Source organism: Sinohyriopsis cumingii, chromosome 6 (assembly GCF_028554795.1).
Source record: "Sinohyriopsis cumingii isolate HCF-2022 chromosome 6, ASM2855479v2, whole genome shotgun sequence".
Taxonomy (NCBI): domain Eukaryota; kingdom Metazoa; phylum Mollusca; class Bivalvia; order Unionida; family Unionidae; genus Sinohyriopsis; species Sinohyriopsis cumingii.
This window is the reverse complement of record NC_142966.1, coordinates 88,107,439-88,130,957: the sequence shown is the minus strand read 5'-3', so window position 1 is coordinate 88,130,957 and position 23,519 is coordinate 88,107,439. Positions and strand designations below refer to the sequence as shown.

General features: G+C 36.6%; 1 protein-coding gene across 2 annotated transcripts in view; it reads right to left on the bottom strand.

Moving 5' to 3' along the window:
- LOC149797395 (E3 ubiquitin ligase RNF121-like) overlaps positions 1-19,971 on the bottom strand; it is a 55,699-nt gene extending 35,728 nt beyond the window's left edge. The window contains exons 1-2 of one of the 2 annotated variants that reach the window (XM_089962171.1): positions 19,851-19,955; positions 7,311-7,445 (exon numbers count right to left, since the gene is read on the bottom strand). In XM_089962171.1, the coding sequence (XP_089818297.1) occupies positions 7,311-7,370 (60 nt within the window). In that variant the 5' untranslated portion in view covers positions 7,371-7,445; positions 19,851-19,955. Of the gene's footprint in view, positions 1-7,310; positions 7,446-19,850 lie in introns of both variants that reach the window. The other variant, XM_089962172.1, reaches the window with a different exon arrangement.
- Between the last annotated feature and the right edge of the window lie 3,548 nt (positions 19,972-23,519).

Sequence of the window (23,519 nt, the reverse complement as noted above, 5' to 3'; positions counted from 1 at the left end):
ATACAAAAAAGACAAGCTACATGCAAAATAAAACACCATTTAAAGTGAAATCTGCCTATGTGGACAGCCCTTTATAAAGGATACAACATATAGTCACTAAAAAAATGAATCCAACTGCAAACTGCAGACAGCTCATTTCCATATCATCACACGTTACACTCATTTCATCCCATAAATGCATTCCTGAGGTTATATCATAAATTAAAAGTAATTTTCCCACAGGATACCAGTAAACTAAGAAGTTCTTGTGCTAATTACACCTCTAGGTTTTCAAGTAATGATTACTTATGCATAATTTTCAAGCAAATTATTGCATGTAATACATAATTATGTGAACCGCTTGCAAGTCACAGCACATGGTGCCAGTGATGGCATAAAATCAAGCACAGCAGTGCAGACTGAATATTATTTCTCCATTATAAATGATACTAAAATAAAAGTGAGAAAATTAAATTAACATATAGTAAGCATTACCTGTACAATATGTGACAGCACATTACAGTCCATCTTGTTTGCAGCTCGACTGAACTTATAAGCAGGTGTATGCTCAAATCAGAGTACATCTTATGAACCCTTTTCATAATTAACAAATTTCTCTCTCACACACACACATATATATATATATATATATATATATATATATATATATATATATATATATATATATATATATATATATATAACTGATGAAACATCTATTATAAAATCTTTCAATCAATTTCTGTACATTACAGACAGAAAAAATAAATAAAACAAAACAGGTAAATGAAACAGAATCCTTAAATAAAACACTGAAAAACTGCAAGCATTAAAAGAAAAACAAAAAGAACAATTTATGTGTCTTTTCTACCCCAGCATTAAAGCTGTATATGTTTACCATCATAGTACATTCAGGGTTTGAATCAAGAAAGTGTATGGCAGGAGTATTGTGTTCACATCAGATAATGGACTTTCACATATGTAATCCCTCATTTTGCCTTATCAATATGTTAGATACATTTTGAGTTTGACTTAAAAAAAGCATCATTTGCCACTTGATTGCTTTTTTGTGGACTCTTTGTATTTCTAAAAAATGTAAAAACTGCATTAAAACACAGTAATAACAATACAAACATGAACAAAAGCACCACAACAAAAGATAAAAATTACTAATTCTCATATTATGATTGAACAGGAAAATATTCATGCTTCAAATTTCTACATTAATGTTTTATTGTTATTGCATAATGGTTAAGTTGATGTTGAAATACCATGCACAGGACAAAGTTAATCATAACTTAACAAAAATAAAAGATAACTAAATTGTTAGAAAAACAAGAATCCCTCAAAGGGACTGACACTTTACCATCCTAAAAGAATTTCCAGGCATTCAAGATAAGACCATTTCTTCTTCTTTATTTTTTTTTTTTTACAGATAAGCATCTGAATCAGAATGAACCATAATAAGTTTTCAGGTCATGAGGAAATGACTTTCCATTTAGGAAGAGTTGTGAAACAATTTTCCAAATGGCAACTAACTATGCATCATAAGAAGTTTTCTGGTGAAAATCCAATGTTAACTTTGCATCTAGAGGAAGCAAAAGCAGTTTCATGGTAGTCTCTATGGAAGCCATATTGGAAATCAGAATGGACTAATTCTCATTTATTCAAGAACAACTAGACACCGTAAGACATCTTCTGGTTAAAATACTTTTCTGAAATGACATTCCATTCAAGTGGAGTAACAATAACAAGGTTGTTAATATGGCAGCTGCAGTGGAAAAACTTGATGTCTGATCAAAACCATTTTTATTTAGGACCAAATAAACATCATAAGAAGTCATTTAGTGAATACTTCATGTGACATAACTATGAATTCAGGTGAAGCAGTAAAAAGACTTTCTTTATGGCCATTGTAGTAGCCATCTTGGACATATGGGCAGCATCATTTGAATGTAGGACAAACTAGATATCTTTTGAAGTCTTTGGGTGAAAACCCTATGCCAATATTACCTTTTATTCTAAAGCAGCAATAATAATAATTTCAAGATGGTTGCTGTGGTGACCATTAATGGCACCATTCTCATTTAGCATGAGCTAGTCATCATAAGAAGTCCATTTGTGAAATTCCCATTATAATATGACCATCCATTCATCAGAAGTAACAATTGCAAGAGTTTCAAAATAGCCATAGAGTCAGCCATACTGGAGGTCTGAGAAGCACCACTTTCAATGAGGACCAACAAGACCTTAGGATGAACGTGTGTAGTTTCATGCCAAGCTTCCAGGTTGTTTAGTAATATATAATACTGGGATAAAAACCTACTTATTATACAAAAATTCATGTAAACTACACTCTTAGATATCTGAACAGACAAAAATGTTGCATTATTGAAAGAATAAGAAATATAAGAAAATGTTAGATGGTGAAGTACAAATTCTTACTGCTGAAATAACTAGGTTAAATAAAGAGGGACAAAATAAAAAAAATCTCCAGAAACCTAATACTAGAACAATGTCATGTTTACCCCGACCCAGAGTAGTCCAGTTTGAAACATGTATAATCAAGGTAATTCTGACGGGTCATTGTTTGATGTCGAACATTGCCGAAGGCTAGCACTAATCCGTTACGTAAGACTGTTGTGGCTAGAATCGAAAAACCGGACATCGGAGTTGTGAGGCGCCCGATAGCCAGTTATCACATAGGTGTCGAAATGTTTCCAAGATCAAAAGAAATTGCATGAAGAAGTGGGAGTGTCCTAACTTCTTTCCCCTGCAAACAGACAGACAGGTTGAACTGGACGCTAAGACAATTGGACAGGGGCACAGCGCCACCCAATCAGAATCGAGATGGGGGAGACCTTGATTTGGGTAGAATGATATCCCTGCGTTTTCCGGCAAAAGTTGGTTCGCTGAGAGAAATTACCCCGAGAAGAGGTTAGCGTAACTCTGAATAGCCATTCGTTATTGGCGGGAAAATCTTAGAGCGGGAAATTCTAAGTACAGAAAGCTTCAAAAGGTCAGTAGATATTTGTTCGGTCTTTGTGGAATGCGACTGCATTTTAATTGTAGGTCGTATGTATACTTTGTTTTGTTAATATGTTTGCATATTTTGAAGAAATGAGTTGATATTTGTAAAGAATTATATAGCTTGCCAGCCGTCGTAAGAGTTAATATTGTAATTTACTATGTGGGTATTTTATAGTAGACTAACACATATGTTCATATGATTATAGATTTTGCCATTGTTGAATATTTGTAATGTACAGACATGCGTCTGATTTTGTCAGATTGTAGTACAATGAGATTAAATATATATGTGTATATACTGACGTGACGCAATGTATTGATGTCTGTATAACAATTTGCTGATACTGTGTTATTACGCTATTGTTTACCCTGCAAGAAGTGTGTGGGAATTTCGATGTGCATGCATGCGTGGCCAAAACAGTGACAGCTATCTGATGGTTAATTGTTGTTATAGTGTGAGGTGCGGTTCGATAAAACATTTGTTAACGCCTTGTGGTTTTTCACAGGAAGCTTTGAGGGACAGACCAGTTTCAGTTTGGTCCCATAGTCTCAGAGAGTAGAGACGGAGGAAAGGAGAAGAAAGGAGAGAAGTCAGGAGAAGTTGAAGTCTGGGAGCGAAGTTGGAGGAGGAGATAGTAGAGAGGAAAACAGAGACAAAGGAGGAGTTAGAGGAACGGAAAAAAGGAAGAATCAGCGGGAATAGATGAGTAGATGCAAGGACAGGGGGAAAATTGAACTCACACTGTAAATCAAGAGATGAATTAGGCTGTCACTTGGTCGAGGGAAGACGAGTGATTGGAAGTTATCGTTTTTAAATTATCACATTTATTAAATTGTTATTGATTGAATTTCATCTTCGTGTTCTCTATAATTTAACCGTCGGCAATGCTGACTGGGGGCTCAGAGCTGTAAATCTACATCATCACTAATTTAACTTTCTAACCTAACGAGCCAGGGTGGAACTTTCAATTTAATTTAATTAAATTATATTGGGAGAACCCCACCCCAATACGACAGAACGTCACAAACAAATACTAACAACTGCAATGTCTACCCATCAAAAATCCTAACAACTGTAATGTCTACCCATCACAAATCCTAAAGATTTTTATCGCAATGTCTAACCATCATAAATCATAAACCTTTCTGCGGCATATTCCAATCCTTCATCTTTTCCCCATGTACACCTCTCCCTCGGTAACTCACATACAAGGGGTCCAAAAATATTGACCACTCTTTAAGCAAGGGTGCGAGTTACTGAGGGACCTCCACAAAAATAAGTGTTGCCATCACCACTAGATATCAAGAAAACTGGGGGGGAAGGGAGTGGTGTGTGAGGAAAATGATCTGTTTAATGACTGAATTCTCGCTTGATAATCATGTTGAGAATAATTGTCAATAAAGCGCTTTTTCTAATAATGCTGTTCATTATTCTCTATAAATTAGATTTATTTTCATGATGCTCAACATCTGAAAGATCATTAACATTATTCCAACTGATTTCAACAGCCATCACACACATGTGAAAACAGTTGTGCACCACGTCAGTATTTTTGTTGTTGTTTAGTTGGTTCTATGAATGGTTTATGTCAGTAGAGCCTGAAGCAGGGACTCTATGATGCAGAGAACCAGACTGTTGATACACCACAGAACAAGATGGCTTTTAAAAATAACTTCTGACATTTATTTCGTGAGACAATCATCTACGTTGAAACTCAAACTTTTTGTATTGTTCAATTATTAAAGTACTGATGCCATGATTTCATTGCAAGTAATAGTGAAACTTCCTATCATCCTTGAGGACATCTAAGTGCCAATTCAGGAATTCCTTGAAACTCATTTCTCCACAATGGCCCATATCTGTGAAACAAAGCTATTTATTTGAAGAAGTATTCATTTCGCTTGTAGCCTTGCTAGCTTTGATCACATACAATGATTGTGTAAGTTAAATTAAGGTACTTCAATTATATTTCGTACACAATAACATTTATAACAGTGTTCAATTAATCAATCGAAACAAGTAAACCTGACATACGACCGGGGCCGCTAGATATTAAGCATGCAGGATTTGCAACATTTCATTTGTTCCACCTTCATTATAATAACCCTGTAGGATATTATAAAAGAATGCAAGATAATAACATCTGGATTCACAAATCCACTAAATATGACTACTTACTGGGCAAGATTTAAACACATATAATGAAGTTAAATTATGGTTACTCTTGGACCTAATTTGAATGAAGAGTCCACAACTCAGAAATGTATAAAAATCTTCTCACATCTCAAAACATTTTGAAATGCGCAATGTATATGATTTTTTTTTATTCTTGACTAAAATTCAGGTCAAATCCCTAGAAATAATGAAATACATTTAGTGAGTAATTTGACTGCATCATGAACAAGTAACAATTTTTAGAATAATAAGCACAACATGCATAATTTATAATTCAGGAAAAAAATGAAGTCCACAGATATGCACAACCAAGATAGCAAAAACTGGGTAATAGCTGAACCACTGAAAAATATAACATCTCTAAAATCTACTAAAACTAACAAGGCTTACGTCAACTAGACCCATGCAAAATAGGTAAATGTATACTTGTAACAAAGAGAAATCAATGGTCTAGAAATTAAGCTTGGCCTCATTTAATCATGCAACTGTGTAAACCAGGTATTGGCAACCTTATATAACTGCTGTGCCTGGTCTGCTCAATTGTAGAGTGCTGCATGCAAAGTTCTATTCATCCCATTGATTATCATTTTTAGTACATACAATACAATGCTGCTACAACTTATTATGTGTTTTTTTGAAAGAGTTCTGCATGCCAGCTGGCCTTAACATTACAAAAACATGTATAAAATGTTTGAAACCCATTCAGCACCAGCAACCACATCATGGGTAAAAATGTGTATGTAGTTTTCCTATGCAAGGTATGAGTACTGATATCCAAATTATTAGACATTTTTCCTATGCAAGGTATGAGTACTGATGGCCAAATTATTAGGCATTTTTCTGATGCAAGGTATGAGTACTGATATCCAAATTATTAGGCATTTTTCCTATGCAAGGTATGAGTACTGATGGCCAAATTATTAGGCATTTTTCCTACACAATGTATGAGTACTGATGGCCAAATTATTAGGCATTTTTCCTATGCAAGGTATGAGTACTGATAGCCAAATTATTAGGCATTTAAAAGTGTGTATGTAGTTTTCCTATGCAAGGTGTAAGTACTGATATCCAAATTATTAGACATTTTTCCTATGCAAGGTATGAGTACTGATGGCCAAATTATTAGGCATTTTTCCTATGCAAGGTATGAGTACTGATATCCAAATTATTAGACATTTTTCCTATGCAAGGTATGAGTACTGATGGCCAAATTATTAGGCATTTTTCTGATGCAAGGTATGAGTACTGATATCCAAATCATTAGGCATTTTTCCTATGCAAGGTATGAGTACTGATGGCCAAATTATTAGGCATTTTTCCTACACAAGGTATGAGTACTGATGGCCAAATTATTAGGCATTTTTCCTATGCAAGGTATGAGTACTGATAGCCAAATTATTAGGCATTTAAAAGTGTGTATGTAGTTTTCCTATGCAAGGTGTAAGTACTGATATCCAAATTATTAGGCATTTTTCCTATGCAAGGTATGAGTACTGACAGCCAAATTATTAGGCATTTAAGGATAAGAGTTGTAGGTTTAACACCATTTTTCAGCACATGATACGCCATATATGGCAGCCAGTATAAATGGTAACGGAAGAACATGGAGAAAAACCCATTAAAAGCTGCCAACCCACTGGAAGCAACTGGCAGGCTTTCTCACATACCCACATTAGCTGATCCTAAGGCTCAAACCTAAGCAGACAGCAGCGAGGTGGCAGTGATCAGTAACAGCGAGTGCTTTACACCACTTGTCTAACCTGGCTAATATAAAAATATACTCTCAAAATGGCAAGTGTGGATTCAAGATAACATGCATTATATTCCCATGCCTTACTGAAAAAAAATGTCCCCAGATCACTAAAAACAAGGATAAGGAGGAGATACTCAGGTAAAATTCAAGATATTTAAATAGGAAAGTATTTTCCTCCTGTGATGACTGCATGTACAATATTTATTAAAAACAGAATTAAAATTGGTATCAAAGTTCACCTATTCACAACAACAAAAAAGTCACAAACATGCCATGCAAGTTAAACTAAACACATCTGGAATCAAAATGATTTCCCATACCCCAAAAGCTTTGCTACTACACTATATCAATGGAGACGTGAAGTCACGATACCTCCAAGTCAATCTCATAGTGGCTGATTGGGTAATGAGGAAACCTAGTTCTGACTGTCATTGGTCTTCAACTGTGAACTCTGATTACTAAGCTTGTTAATGGCCACTACTCAAGAAGAGACAGATAATGAGACCACTGTAAAATATAAGCAATTATTACATAAACTATTATGACTCACAATACATACTCACTTAAAAATGAATATTTTGGAAACAAGTATTTGAAACAGCATGCAAGAACTGTGAGTGAAACAACAGCTATTATAATAATTCTGATCAATGGTATGAAGAATGTTAATATAACTTCATAAGTAATAATTTTATCAAAATTTACAAAATTTTAATATGTGAACTTCAGTAATTGTCTGCAACTACCATGATGGTGAGAGATAAATGATATTTAAGCAATACATTACTCCCTCATTACAATGCTGTCCATAGGAGCCAGTGAGTATACCAGCTTATAGAGAGACTGCCTTATTATAATGTACTTGATACAGTACTCCTTCATCATAACACTGCCCATAAAAGTCATTGAGCATATCACCTTACAATGAAGCTAATTTATAATGAAGTGCATGATATAGTACTGCCTAGTTATTATGACTGCTCTAGTGGCCTAAGTGGTTAGATGATCCGCCACAGATGCGAGAGGTCACAGGTTCAAACCCCGGCTGAGTCATACTCAAGACTTACAAAAATGGTACTAGCAGCTGCCTCGCTTGGTGCTCAGCATTAAGAGGTTAGTGTTAGGACTCATTGGCAAGGTGTCAGGATAATGTGACTGGTTGGGACATCGTGCTACATGTATGCATCATGATGCCCCAGTGCTAGACATTGCTATAAACTGCCACACTGCCGACGTCATAGCGATATGACTGGAAATTTTTTAAAGCTACATTAAAATTCCAAATCACACACACACACCTCATTATAACACTTCCCATAGGAGTCATTCAGTATATTACCTTGAAGTCAGGCAGCCTTATAATGAAGTACATGATACAATTTTACTACCTAATGAAATAGGATTCTTGACCATACTCACCTTTGAACAAGAATTGTTATAATGAATGGCCTTTACAGTGAGGTAGTGCTGTATATAGTACATAAATCAATATAATTCAACGGAAAACACAATTTCTTGTCATTACACGGGCAGAAGAAGTCACAATCATCCTAATGACACTGTTTTCTTAAAAGCACTGGGTATATCATAACCTCTGTGGGTCCATCTGTCTGTGTCTGTAATTTCATCTTCTCCAAGCTGCTGACAGAAAGTGCCAATCCATACAAAATCAAAATAAACAACGCTACATGGATCAACAGTGTATGCAATCCAGTGAGCACCAGGGAAAGAACTTCAATTGAGATTAATGATACCAGTTTCAACGCAATTTGGTTGTTTTGTCACCAAATAGAACCATCCAAGTTGTTTATGCTTAATCGATAAGCAGCATCAAGTAAATCAAAATTAGACATGGAAAGCTTAGACCCCGACAGTACCACAAAAGGACTGTTCCTAGCAGTCGTATTCCACATTCCCCTATTTTTTTAAGATCCCTAGACCCTGTCCTGTCACTTTTTTCAATGCCATCCTGGCAGCAATTTGAATGGCACCAAGTGCGACTGCCTTTGCAACAGCCGGAGCTGCAGCAGCAATTAATGCTGGTATATCTGCAAGAAGTGGAAATACCACCAGTCTTCGCTATATCATCAATGGCACCTACAGAAAGTCTTATACCAGTCTTTGATTTCCTGGCATCATTAAAGTGCCTGAGCTGATATTTTGTTTGTGATATATTATTTAGGCTTCGTTGATTTCAGTGTATTTTTATTCCAGAATTCTTTTTTGATGCTCATTGTAGCTTTTTTAATCTGACCAGGTGTCACATTGACTAGGGGTTAAATGATTAATCGATATATCGATACTTTTGCTATAATGATACGCATATCGATACAAAAGATGGAGAATCAATACAATATAATTGCCATATGTAAGTTAATTTAGTCTTCAGCTGTCATTAATTATTATTATTAGTTTGCCTTGTTATTCTTTAAATATAGAAGTCATCTGAAACAGCATTTGCAGTCCTGGACACTCATTTTTATTAGTAAAAGTGGAAAAGACTTGAGAATACTCGCTCAAAATCTGCAAATTAAAACAAAATGACACAGCAGCATGCTCAGCATAAAGGATGCATTCCAAATGGTCCCACATGTAAAGTGAAGTACTTTACTCATCATTTAATAACCACTTTTCTCAAAGTTTCTATGTTGAATTTTATCATCTGCTCTGGTCGATTTGAAAGCTACACTACTGGTGAAATATCATTTATATGTTATATTGAAATCTCATTGATCATTATTGCTTGTTCCAATCCAGGTTAAATAATAACTACCAATCAGGAATTAGCATAGCTTATTCCCTGCATAATAAACATGAAGTACTAGAAAAGCGACAGAGAAACTTTGTGTTCAAGTTATTGATATGTAAAGTAATTAAACAAAGATTCTGTCAGGGCATGTGAAGTGTACAAAACCTGTACAAATTCGCACATTTGGAGAAGAGTGATGCACAAAAATTCTCACTAATTAGTTGAAAGTCTCGCATATGAAAATGTGCTCAGCGAAGTATACAAATTTTATTGAACCATTCTTGCCGTGACGTTTTTTTCAGGTAGGCAACTGCTCACACATTTGGCTTCTTCAAACATGACATGGATGGTTGTTAAACTAAACTTGATTGGCACACTGTGCCTTGGAATAAGCGTTATGGCATAGTTTTAAAAATGCATTCTTAAAGTATGGGCTAACTAAAAAAAATCAAAATGTCTGATTCCCAGCGTTGATTCATTATTGGCTGGCGATAGTGATGTTGACAATAATTTTTTACAGTTGTGAGGTATATTGGATTACTGGAGCTAGGAAATTGTTAATGGAGATACCAGTGCATGATTCTGAGCCTGAAAGTGGTGTCAAATACGAGTCAGATGTATATATTGGATGGACAAAAAAAGACAGTGAATCTCCCTTTCTGATAGGCAGTATTTGAAATAAAATGTAGAAAGGACAGAATTCTAAACCTAATTAAAATGCAGACAATTTAAAGTTAGAATGCAATTTTCATTTTCTTTAATTAATCAATTTAGCCCTAGGATCATATGCTACAAAACCATATCAGGGTTAAGATAAACTGAATAAATAAGGGTGAGAAGAAGAAAAAAACTGAGAAGGAAAGATATTTATCTGAACTCTGTCTGCACAAGCGGACTATGACAATGGCAGACTAAAACTCCCAATTCAGCATATAGGAACAGACAAGAAATCTGGCATGGTAGTTAGTGAGCTATTGGTTCAAGAAAGTAAGCTTTTAACAGCCATAAAGATCAGTTCTCCAACAAAGCTTTCTATGCATATGCCCCTTCAGAAGGAAGCACAGAATAATACTCATACACAGATAAGGAACAGAGTATACTCAGAAATAATTAACAGATTAATACTTATACCACTAGGTGACATCTTTAAAAGATTTTGTTTTCAGTAGAGTTCTAAAATAGTGGAGCAGGAAGAAAGAGATATATTGAAGTGTTCAGTAAATATTGAACTATGACCATTTCTTCCTTTCCCTTATTCTTTTCTACTCTCCCCTTCTTTCTGTGACAAAGGGTGCAGCTGCCCATAAGATGAAATCCTGGCAGCATATCTCCTTTAATTGTACATGGGGAACAATTTTATTATTGAGAATTTCTCTTTTTATGCAGAGATATTTAACCAGTGAATGAAAATGCCAGTGGAATAAATAAAATTGGCACAGAATCAGCAGGGGGCAGATTTCGAACCGCTCAAGTTTATCACCTTGAGTAAAATTTAAAAAAGACAACCCATAAAGAAAAGGACTGGGTGTTGTCAATAGTTTTCCTTCTTCAATAACAAATACAAGTACCTGAGGCCACAGCAGTCTTTTGCATCTGCAGGAAGTACAATGAGATTGATTTTTTGGGGTATTCATCTTAACTCTCATGCCTGGATTTGTTCTAGATGAGATTTTCTTTGCTTTCAAAATATCTTATTACAAATTTCATATTGCACTTAAACTTGAAAGACATTAATATATTATCTTCAAAACAAAAGAAATAAAGCATCTGAATGTCTTCCAAGTGACATATGAAATTTGTGATCAGATATTTTCAAAGCAGTCATGCCATGCAAAACAAATAGCAGGTGGCTAAAGTGAGTTAAATGGAGCCACCATTAAATGGCCTAAAACAACAAATAAAACTCCCCAACAACCAACAGGTAGTCTGTTTGAAAGTATTTATATTTTCTTGCCAATGATGAAAATTGTATATAGATGTATGATAACTGTATCTCTATCTGTTGTTGTTATAGGGTTTAATGTCATTTTTCAGCTCAAGACATAGAGGCCAGTATAAATATTGGAGGAAGAAGCCAGAAAACTCCAGAAAGAACCACTGACCCATGAGAAGCTACCGGAAAGCTTTCTCGCATACCCACAATGGACAAGCCCGAGACTCAAACCCACACAGAAAGAGGTGAGATGACAGTGATCTGTAACGGTGAGCGCTTCAGACCACTCGGCCACTCAGAGCCCCATATCTCTATTTGTAATATGCATACTGGAAATACAACCAGTATGTCAACATACATAAAGGGGCACCACCTACCTTCCAAAGATGGAAAGACCATCAATTTCTTATATCATATGAGTATTGATTATGTATCGTATCGCAGGCTGTGTATAGTGCATCATATCGATATGTGGTACAGGTGTATCATTTCACTGTAACACTGACAAGCTGATAAGACATTTAAACAACATTATGTATGATTAAAATGTAACTCGCTTGTGATCGAATTAAATGTTTTACAAGTGCATCAACGACCCTCGTTTATCAACCAACACCTTCAAGCTGCAATGCTTTATCTGATAATATTAAAGCAACTAATCTATATTTAGTAATAACAGCTGGTGGTGTTAAACGAGCTTGAAAGTCTATGTCAATGACTGACTGAACAGATCCAGGTGTTCCAGTGAGAATGAATTGGATATAATGCCCTGAAATCATACTGAGATATCTGCAAACTGGAATCAACATTCTGATCATGCTCCATTAATGTCATCAAACAAGGATACACACATGCAACATGATTGTTCTCAAAATTCAATAAAAATTCTTCCGATGGTTCTTGATGTCCATTTATTCTCTAATATTCACTAACCCCAAGCGTGTCAAGCACCATTTGGTTTCGTGCTTGTGAATCTATTTGGGTGTTATCCTGAAGCTCTATGAATATATGTCGTGGTGCTGGAACTCTCTGCTGCTATGCTGTCTGCCCCAAGCATATAAAACATCAATGGGTTTCACCCATTTGAACCTACTCGGGCATTATCCTGAAAAGCAACAAATATATATGCTGTGGTGCTCAAACTCCCTGTTATGATGCTATCTGCCATGTGAATAAACCATTAACATTGCTTTGAATACTGTCTGTGGTTATCGTCAACCATGATAGCACTGACTTGCCTCCACTATCCATGAAAGAGAGCAAACATTCTTCCATCAGCAATGGTGTCATTGTTGGCATACACAAAGAAAGTTTTGCAAATTTCACCTTTCCAGCATCAACCGTATCAGGACACCTGATTGTGTCATTGTCGGTGGCTTTTCAAACAAGTACAACTGTGTACATATTGCCAAACATAACTTTCTAACGTTACAGCAGAATCAAAAGATGTGTGATAGTGGAACTGCACAATAAAATTCACTGTTTAACATCAAATGATGTTCTGCGAATCCGTGGTTGAAATATTCATTTATTGATGCGACTTTCAGCGGCGTTTATTGTTACTTTCTGATTTTCTGGGTGATCAGTACTATCCTTCACGAACATCACTGATGGACCAGCGGACTGTGAATAATCATAAGAATACCTTGCCAAATCCAGTATCACCATGGCAACGTCAACACTTATGAGACATGATTCAATATTCTTCCATCAAGTATGTGGCACTGTTGAACAATGCCATGGTGATGTGATGTGATTTTGATTTTTAACGTAGCTTTAACAATTTTTCAGTCATATCGCTACGATGTCTGCAATGTGGCAGTTTATAGTGATGTCTTGCACTGGGGCATCATGCCGCAGACATGTAGCATGATGTCCCACCCAGTCACATTATCCTGACACCAGGCCGACCAGTCCTGACACTAACCTCTTAATGCTGAACGCCAAGCGAGGCAGCTGTTAGTACCATTTTTGTAAGTCTCTGGTATGACTCGACCGGGGATTGAACCCACAACCTCCCGCATCCGAGGCGGATGCTCTAACCACTAGGCCACCGGAGCGGTCCAAACAATGCCATAACACTACTGTTAACAAAACCAATTTGATCTCCAATTCCATAAGCCATATCATCTGCTTTCAAAAGTTTCCCTTTGATCTCAATAAATGCCTGAACAGGCAAGAAATATATGCTTGTATCCTGAACTTATACATGTAGTTTGATTCGTCCACATTTATCACTGCCATCAGATACAAGTGCATCACAAGTTTAATACTGACAATCAGACACTAATTCATCCTTGAGGATTGGTGCGTCCATATCGAATGTGGGATCAGACGTACACTTGAGCAATATATTATATTTACTGTTGTCTAAAATGATTTGCCAAGGATCTCACAAGATACTCATGATCACTTATTGATCATTGGTGGATCAGTGACAACATCAAGTCAGACCACTTCTTGTTATCAGACTTGCTGTTATATTTTTTCCCCGTCTCGGCAGCATGTTGTCTTGTTGATGACACGCCAGCCAATTCTTTCAACCGTTCATTTGCAGCTTGATTTATCATTTTACTGACACTTTCTGACATCACTTTGTTGCTGGACAGCTTTACTGGTTGCATTTTCATCTAATTAATCGTGCTCATCTGTCTCAGATTGCTGAGACTGCTTTACCAGCAACATCATCAATGGCTTTTGTTTACTAATTTTTTTGCGATCAGTATCACCTTTGGGGCTACCATTCAGAATAGATCTTGAACACTGTGGAGTCCACAGATAGCTTTATATGTTGATAATTGTGAATTTATCACCCTGACCAGCAGAGGTCCACGTTGGGCATTGAGTATGATCATGTTATTTGGTTGTCACTGATCTAACTGCATACCTAATCTCTGTAGTAATCTTTGGTAATTTCAGAGCCCGATAAATGATGTCCATAAAAAAAAAAATGTAAATAATCACAACCAAATCGCTTCACTGATGATTTTAGAGGAATTATTACTGGCTCACATTCCACCAATCAGAATTTCTAGTCTTATCAACATTAGCAAGGTTGTTATTGGGGCAAAGTTTATCATGTATAGTGCTAAGGCATCTTCTCAAGTGGCAAGACCACTTCCAGTTGTTTTGTCACTGAGTACCTTTGACGCAGCTTCTGCTTTTCCTTCCTTGTTTCAGACCTAGTTCTTACTCCTGAGTTTATCCTTTCTTCTTTTGATTTTTCAAGTTGATGCTTCATTTCTTCTTGTCTTTGTTCCTTTTCTTGTGTTACTTGCTCAGTATACTCATTTTCTGTCTGGCAAATGAGTTTGAAATCTTCATTATCATCTCTGACTTGCAGAGCATCAAGGGCTATGTGATACACATATTTACACCAACCAATACAACTTTTTATACTTTTAACATATTCAGGTTTCACATTTTTCACCCCACCCTAACGCAGCAATTTTAAGTATCTCATTTTCATATATGCAATACCTTGCTCAGCAAATTTATCCATAATATCAGTTCTAACTTTTGGTGGTGATGAAGGTCGAACTTCATTTTGCGGTTGAGCTACAGATTGTGGTTGAAGAGGTTGCTGGTGTGGTGGTCGAGTGGGTCAAAGATGACCATCAGTAGCAGCAGGCAATATCTCAATAGCTTTTCATGTTGCCTAGTTGCTGTAACAATCGTTTTGGTTTTTTCAACCTTCTGTAAATTCCACCTGAGCCTCCCAACATTGTAGCTGCTGTCTGACAGAATCACAGATGGAGATATATTTCTTAAGTGCTTCTAGTCGTTGTCAAGCTAGTTTAACTGTACGAGATTCTGCAGTCATTGTAGAATCACTCATTATTGCTGTTATAAGAACGATTTAATTACGTCACTTGTCTCAACCGTAACTGCTTTTTCTTTACTACAGTGAGAAGGTTTGGTTTTTAAAAACATTTCATCCCCAATTTTTGGGTGACGATTTTTGCAAGCACTTTTGCAATCCAATAGCGAAGTGGCCTGTGCCCCCTACCCAATATTGTTCCACGCCTTAATATTTGGCATGTTCAGCCTCCCTAGCTTCAGCTATGTCTGTGAGTGTTTCTCTGAGAACCTAATTAAGTGCAGACCATGTTTTGATATCTGACATGCAGTAGTATTTGTTGCATTGTTGAGGTGAATTAAAAGCTGATCTCCTTTATATTATCACATTAACTGCATCTTTTGCATCAAATAAAGGATGTGGAATAAAATAAAAGTTAAAAGGACTGCAAATCCTACATGCATAAGACCTAGCAGCCTCAGCATGTGTCAGGTGAACTCATTGTTATAAATATTATTGTGAACTTAATAATACAATCAGACCACTTAAATTATGCTACTCAACCATAAATCTGATCAAAGACTGCAAGGTATCCCAGCAAAATGGATACTTTGTGAAATGAAGAGTTTTGTTTCACACAACCAGATCACTGTGGAAAAGCAAGTTTCAGAAAAATCCTGAATTGGCACTTAAAGATATCCTCAAAGATGAGAAGTTTCACTATTACTTGCAATGAAGTCATGGCATCTGTATTATAATAACTGAAACGTATAAAAATTTAGTTTTGACACAGATGATTGTTACCCGAAATAAATGTCACTAGTTTCTAAAACAAAAGAAGGAAATTTGCCTGATTCTCTTCCTGCTTTGGACTTTTCAATAACATGATATGCAGGGAACCAGAAAAATCAACATTACAAAATTCAATGACATAATATACAAATTTTTTCACGTACATTTGATGGCTGTTGCAATCAGCTAGAATAATGTTAACGATCTTTCGGATGTTGGGCATCTTAAAAATAAATGTAATTTATATGGAATAACGATCAACTTCAAGTATTCAGCCATTAATAAACAGCACCATCATAACTTCCTATTTGTCAGAGGTCTCTAGGTAACTCGCACCATCGCTTATAGTGCGGAAAATTTTTGGACCCATGGTACCCAAGTGCTGAAAATTCTCTTGCTTTGTTCCATGAGCACAGGTGCTCCCATGTCAAATGCTGGATCAAATATCTCTTTGAACTGAGCCATTGCATAAACTTCTAGTTCCCACTTGTACATTATTTTCTTTAATACTACTGCATCACAACGTGCCATCCAAATCTACACCCCACTGCCAGATATGCAATTGCTGAATCTGTCATCAATGACATTACTAACTGCAGATGGCATTGATTCAGTTGGTGGTAATGTAACTGGAACTATCTTTAGTGCTCATAATTTTAATCATCATATTTGATTTCAAAGCATCTGAGCTGCCTGCAAACCCAGTTGTTTTACTCAATCCACAGCAGCACTTTCAACACTATTCACAACTCACATTGCAACATGCTTAGCGATTAGAGCAGTGCACATTGATAAGGCTGTGAATGCTTTAGGTGTACTCACATATAAACACGAACAACATCATGGAGCCAAGTTCCATAGTATGTCACGTAAACTGGTTTTCTTGTGTTAACTACATAAATTGGTTTAACATGTCCATGCACAACCGTTAATTATTAAATATCAGGTCAATCTATAATGTACAGTTGTAATGTTAAGGTTTCACTGCACAGATCCACCATTTGCCCACCTTGATCCACGAGGTGTAGATCTGACAAACATGTCAGCAACATGGCAGACATACAGGTGTAGTGGGCGTAATCAATATCAAGTCACCAGGTTCCGTGGTTGGTGAAAACCCAAACAGTATTTACAGCTGAACAAGTACTCCTGTCATTTTAGACCCGCTTTCATACCTACCACGTTATAGCATCACAGGTTGCATTCTTGAGGTAATTCTCACAATGTCATGGAGTGATATGTGTGTGCGTGTGTGTGATTTGGATTTGTAATGAAGCTTTAACATTTTTTTAGTCGTATCGCTATAATGTCTGCAGTGTGACAGTTTATAGTGATGTCTAGCACTGAGGCTTCATGCTGCAGACATGTAGCATGATGTCCCACCCAGTCACGTCATCCTGATACCAGGCCAACCAGTCCTAACACTAACCTCTTAATGCTGAGCACCAAGCGAGGCAGCTGTTAGTACCATTTTTTTAAGTCTTTGGTATGACTCAGCCAGGGATCAAACCCATGATCTCCCGCATCCGAGGTGGATGCTCTAACCACTAGGCCACTGGTGCGGTCAGGAGCAATATGATATCTCACATGTAAAAATCATTTATCATCTGGAGTGTGGCCAAGTCCAATTAAAACTGATTTTACTGATGACCATGCAACTCAACTGCATATGTCTGAGATTCTATGGCAATGATAAAACTGAGTGTGGGCTCACGGGCCATGCACAGAATTGTTTTAGTCTTTACCTGTTCATTATTGTTTGGGTCCCCATGGAACGAACAACTCCTGGTCAGAACAAAGTTAATGTAATGTTGATATGTTTGCCACTCCCCTTTTTTTTTGCTGGTAAAACTCAGTTGACCAGTGGTTTCTGAACTTATTTTTCTTGGACTTTGCTGATGGCTAATTGCTGCTTAAATTGGATTGTTACAGAAATTGTGTTTTCAGGGGGTTTGGGAATACTACAAAATCATGTATCAGCATAACATGCCAGGTTACAGTATGATTAAAGTTGGATCTCCACTATACGAAGGACAATGGTGATCTGAGTTTAATCAGATTGTGCCATGTTATAGCAGGTTTTTCAACATTCTGAAAATACGTTTACACATTTCATCAGTGTGATCAAAGATTTCTCTGGCATATTGTGATTTTTTATTATTATCAGCTCAATAGGCATCTCTCTTAGAATATAGGATAGGTTCAAACTGATGTGGGGCCCTGGAAATTGAGCTATCTGATATTATTTTTAGCACTGTTCTTGACATCTGGATTTCTTTCAATCAATCTTAACCAACAGACTATATGACTCTGTACCTAATTGATTACAAGCTATAACAAGAACAAGTCCTACAATGTAAGACACAGCACATGTTGTTTTTGTTTTAGTGGTGTCTTACTATCCAAGTAACGGCCTGGTAGAGTATAGCATGTTCCGATGTCGTAGATGTCGGAATCAGCAATCAAAGTTTCAGGAACGTCTCAAACAATTGGCAACCTATACTGACACTCTTCCACTTATTTATGTGTATTTAACATATACTTACTGTGCTGTCTTTATCGTGGCAGAATGAAAATATGATACTAGCAAATGGACACATTTTCACATTCTGTTGACATACATTTGAATTTGTTGCAATGCGACAGCAGTTGAGGTATGCCAAAGTAAGTTCAAGTAGGTACATGTTGGGGATATGTTTCTTGAACTAAATGAACTGTTGCTTACAGTTCCAATAGGCATAATATATTTTTATTCATTTCATTAAAGAATAATATTTCAACCCGATTTCGGCATTCCCAGCTTTCATCGCTTTCCAACCAACTGAAATGTAGGCCAACAAAACTTGAAAACAGGTCCATTTCTTTGGTGAGAATTTGAATTTATTAGAGAAAAGACATCAGAGTAAGTAAAGTCTGACTAAAACATTATGACTTTACTTTGTAGAAACGCGTCATTATTTTAGCTGTCAGTTGTGTGAAATATTCCTGAAAATATGACTTTCGTAACGATGTTAGTTAACATCAAAACATGCTACACACCACTGTTAGCTAGGCTGAAAGACCTTGACACCCACAATATAAATATCAACGTCTAGGTCTTACATGTAGGACTATAACAAGAGCCAGAAGATCAATTAGCAAGTATCCAATGTGTAAATTTATAAATTTAATATTTTCGTCAGGAGTCTTCAGAAATAGCAATCACGTTATTTTCCTCCCATGAATAGCCTGTGTTACTCATTTACTGCGCTCGAAGCGCACACGGTATAATATAGTCAGTTCAGTGACTACGAAATTATACATGCCATTCCTTTTGAAGTCAGAAGACTACGTTGTAGTAAGTAAACATTCATATAGCACTGACTGTTTGCACAAGTATCCGAAATATCTTCTGGATTTATGACTTGAGAATCAAACTGTCAAATCATTAGGCATTCTATAGAAGAAGAAACAAATTGCATAAATGTAATATTTGTTTAGTTAGTTACCGGTTTGTACACTTGAATAATGAAATCAGCACAAGAGTGGCTCTAAACTATTGACTACATTCTGTTTATTTTCCTGTTATTTCAATCGATCAGTTGTTTCACTCAAATTTATGATTTTCATAATTTTGCTAAAAGTAGGGATACAACTTACGGTGTTACTCGGTAAATGGAGAGCGTGATCAACGTGTTCGACGTGTTCAACCATAATTGTGATGCTGCTTGTTAAACACACATATTCGACTTCCGCTTTATCGGTGTTGAGTTGTTTTCGTACAACTGAAATATTATCCCTTCACTCCGCTACCGAGTTTAACTGCGAAAAACCATAAAGTGTAACTTTATGTGGTTTTTTTTTTCTTCTTCCTCTTGAAGCTGATGATGCTTTCTATTCACACGAGTATATTTGTTGTCATTCACACTATTCTTGTCTATTATCTTGTCATACTTCTTGTGCAGTTAATTGAGCTTCCGGTCTTATAACTGGACATAGAACACAATTAATTTTGCTATATGTTCTCTACATTTGTTTCTCAGTACTGACCTTTCCACTGTGTGACAATCAATACAAATCATATGTTAATCTAAAATACCCTCAAACATGACTTCACAGTGAAGTTCTCGTCAAAGGTTGACCTGCTCTTTTTTGAGATGCTGGACTGTCAACATAGCAGCATGTAAACAGAACACAGATTTCACTTCCGGATCATCACCAAGGCCTTATTACTCACTGTGCACTGTCGCCGAAATACACACAGACAACAACACCCTGAGCTCATATTCTCAACAATAAACAATTACCTTTAAATCCCTACCAAAAAAAACATAAATAAAACTCTTCTATCACCACCAAAATGAGAGAGGGAAAAATGTTCTAAAAATAGACTAGAACTACATTCGTGGGTACTGAACTGGAAGTATTCACTGTGACCCGATTCCAACTAGGTTAGTCCGATAAAACAACTCCACAGATTTGTGTTGATACTGATGGACGATGTTGTGGGTAGCATGTGTGATGTGTGTGTGATTTGGATTTTTAACGTAGCTTTAACAATGTTTCAGTCATATCGCAACGATGTCTGCAGTGTGACAGTTTATAGTGATGTCTAGCACTGGGGCATATCATACCGCAGACACATTATCCTGACACCAGGCCGACCAGTCCTAACACTAACCTCTTAAAGCTGAGCGCCAAGCGAGGCAACTGTTGATACCATTTTTGTAAGTCTTTGATATGACTCGGCCGGGGATCAAACCTATGACCTCCCGCATCCACTAGGTCACCGGAGCGGTCGGGTATGATGTCACCTACTCATTAAAATGTGCAATTTTGCTGCAGGCAAATGATTCCGGAACAAACCCGGGTACACTTTAGACACATACTGGTAATTGGTAACATCCATATCAAGCGCGAAATTCAAAAGGGTCACAGGACAGATGGTTGTGCTATTCCAGGTGGATTTACAAGTCACCAAACATGATTTGCACAGGAAATATAATCTATGTGTCACCAAAAGAACCCTTCAGCCGAAGGTAGCTGTACAGCCACGAGAAATACTGGTAAGTGTATAACATGTTCACCGATGTGTGCAGCAAATTTGGTTGCAGATAATTCCAGCTTTTAATGAATAGGTGATATCAACCCCTCACCCGAAAATTACTAAGGGCTGAGTTATCTGCCTAAAACTAGGTGTGATGCTCGTCTTGTTGTCATATTGTGTTTTCGCTGTGTCACCGCTACTCCATCTGTCTATATAGTCATTGGTCTGCATCTTGGTTTAAAGCCCGATTTTTTTTTTTTTATTTTTTTTTTTTGACGGCGTAAGCTTGAGCTGCGGGTTGTTGGGGGTTCTTTCTGAAGAGGTGTCCAAGCCATTTAATTCTTTATGTTTCAATGTAAAGTCTATGACGGGTGTTGTTCCAGACATTTATGGTCGTCTCGTTCCTTATCCGATCCTTGTTGGTATTGTTACCACTTTTCTCAAGCATTTCACTTTAAATGTGGTGATTTGTGCACGTGCTTCTTGTTTAGTGCCCACGTCTGGCATTGATAGCACCGAATTCTGATAAATATAGTGTTTATTAGTTGTCTTTTTGTTTCCATGGAAATATTTGGGTGTTACTGTTAATTGATAGGTCATTAGAAAGACTGAATTAAACATATTTTCCATTCTGATACTCATGAAGATAAATATATTATTATTGGCATGTGTTTTAATAATGATATAAAAGCAAAATAAATTTTATTTAGTGATTTTAAAAAAAAATTATTTACATTTTTATAAGCATTGCTCCATTCGTGTAATGAAGTTGCTCGGCGTACTAGACTGGAGAGTTTTACTTCGTTTTGTATATCTGTTACGTCTTTATTTACTTTAAACACATAAGTATATGATATTTTCAAGATTGGAGGTATTATTATTATTATTATTATTAAATCATTTGCAAACAATAATATCTAGGCGTACACTATGATGTACACCAAAATATGTAAATAATTGTGTATTTCGGTGTTTGAGCTTGTTTCAGCCGTTAATTGCTAATTTACAGTATTGGCTTTCTGAGCTGATGTTTCATTTTCTGTTTATCCTTCCAACTTCTGTGAATAGAGTACCGAAGTATTTGAATTCATTTACTTGCTTTAATCTTGTGTTATTAGGGTTAACGTTTATTTCTTTATGTGGTTTTTCTTACGTTGATCTTCATATCATTCTTTTGACAGGTGTTGTTAAGGCGAGAAACATGAGTTTGAAAGTCTTTTTCTGAAGAGTGAAGTACGCTTTGGTCGTCGGCGAATAGAAGTTCATTTAGGTCCGTAGTTTGTTGTTTACATTTGAACAGTAGCATAATTCTTTCGTAATTCAAGGTGACAACACATACCCTTGAAATAGCAGCAGGGGGGGCGAATCCGACATTTTGTCCAATCGTTATTTTGCTTAATTATTACTTTCTGCACTCAGCGGATCCGGTGTAATCAGCGCCTGGTAAAAAAAAACGACGACGGTCCATCCTACACGACGGTGACGTCATTTGGTTTAATGCGCGTCGATCCCAGCGTCGTCAGCGTCCGGTAAAAACAGCGACGACCGCGTCGATGTCATTTCCCCCCCTGCTGCTGGATAATGCTACCGCGATTGACACAACCAATGTTTATGGGAATTTGATATTTTTCCCCATCGTTGATTTTAAAAACTCTTCTGGGGTTGGTACTGGTTTATTCTTTCGTCGGAGATATTCTATTGCCGATCGATACTGTGAACCACCAGTAGTATATGGGGCCACCCTAGCGACAATGGGAATTAGCATTACAAAACCCCTTGGGCCACTCTAGCGACAAGGGAAATTTAACATGGAGAAAAACCCTGGGTCACTCTAGTGACAAGGGGAATTGAACATGGAAATTGAACATGGGAATGTCACCTGGGGATCAGTGGGAATTAAACATTGGTAACGTCATAGGTTTATAGGGTCAAAACCTTTTATAGGGTGAAATGTATTTGTAGGGACAAAGGGTTGATAGGGACAAACATAGACATACAGAAACAAACAAATACACATTGAAACACACAGAAAAGAGGACAGAAATATTCTAAAGAAAGACTCACAGATAGAATAGAGACTCGATAAAGGAAAGTCTGTTGTATGGGTTCAAAACATTTATTCAAGTACATATATACATGGGCTCTCTGGCCTGTGCTTTGGTCTAAGCACTATCCATTAAATACATAAACATTTGAACATAAAAGAAACATATTTACGAGTTGTTTAGTTATTGACTCTAGTAAACTAATGTTTAAAATTAACGTTCACTCCTTTCTAAAAT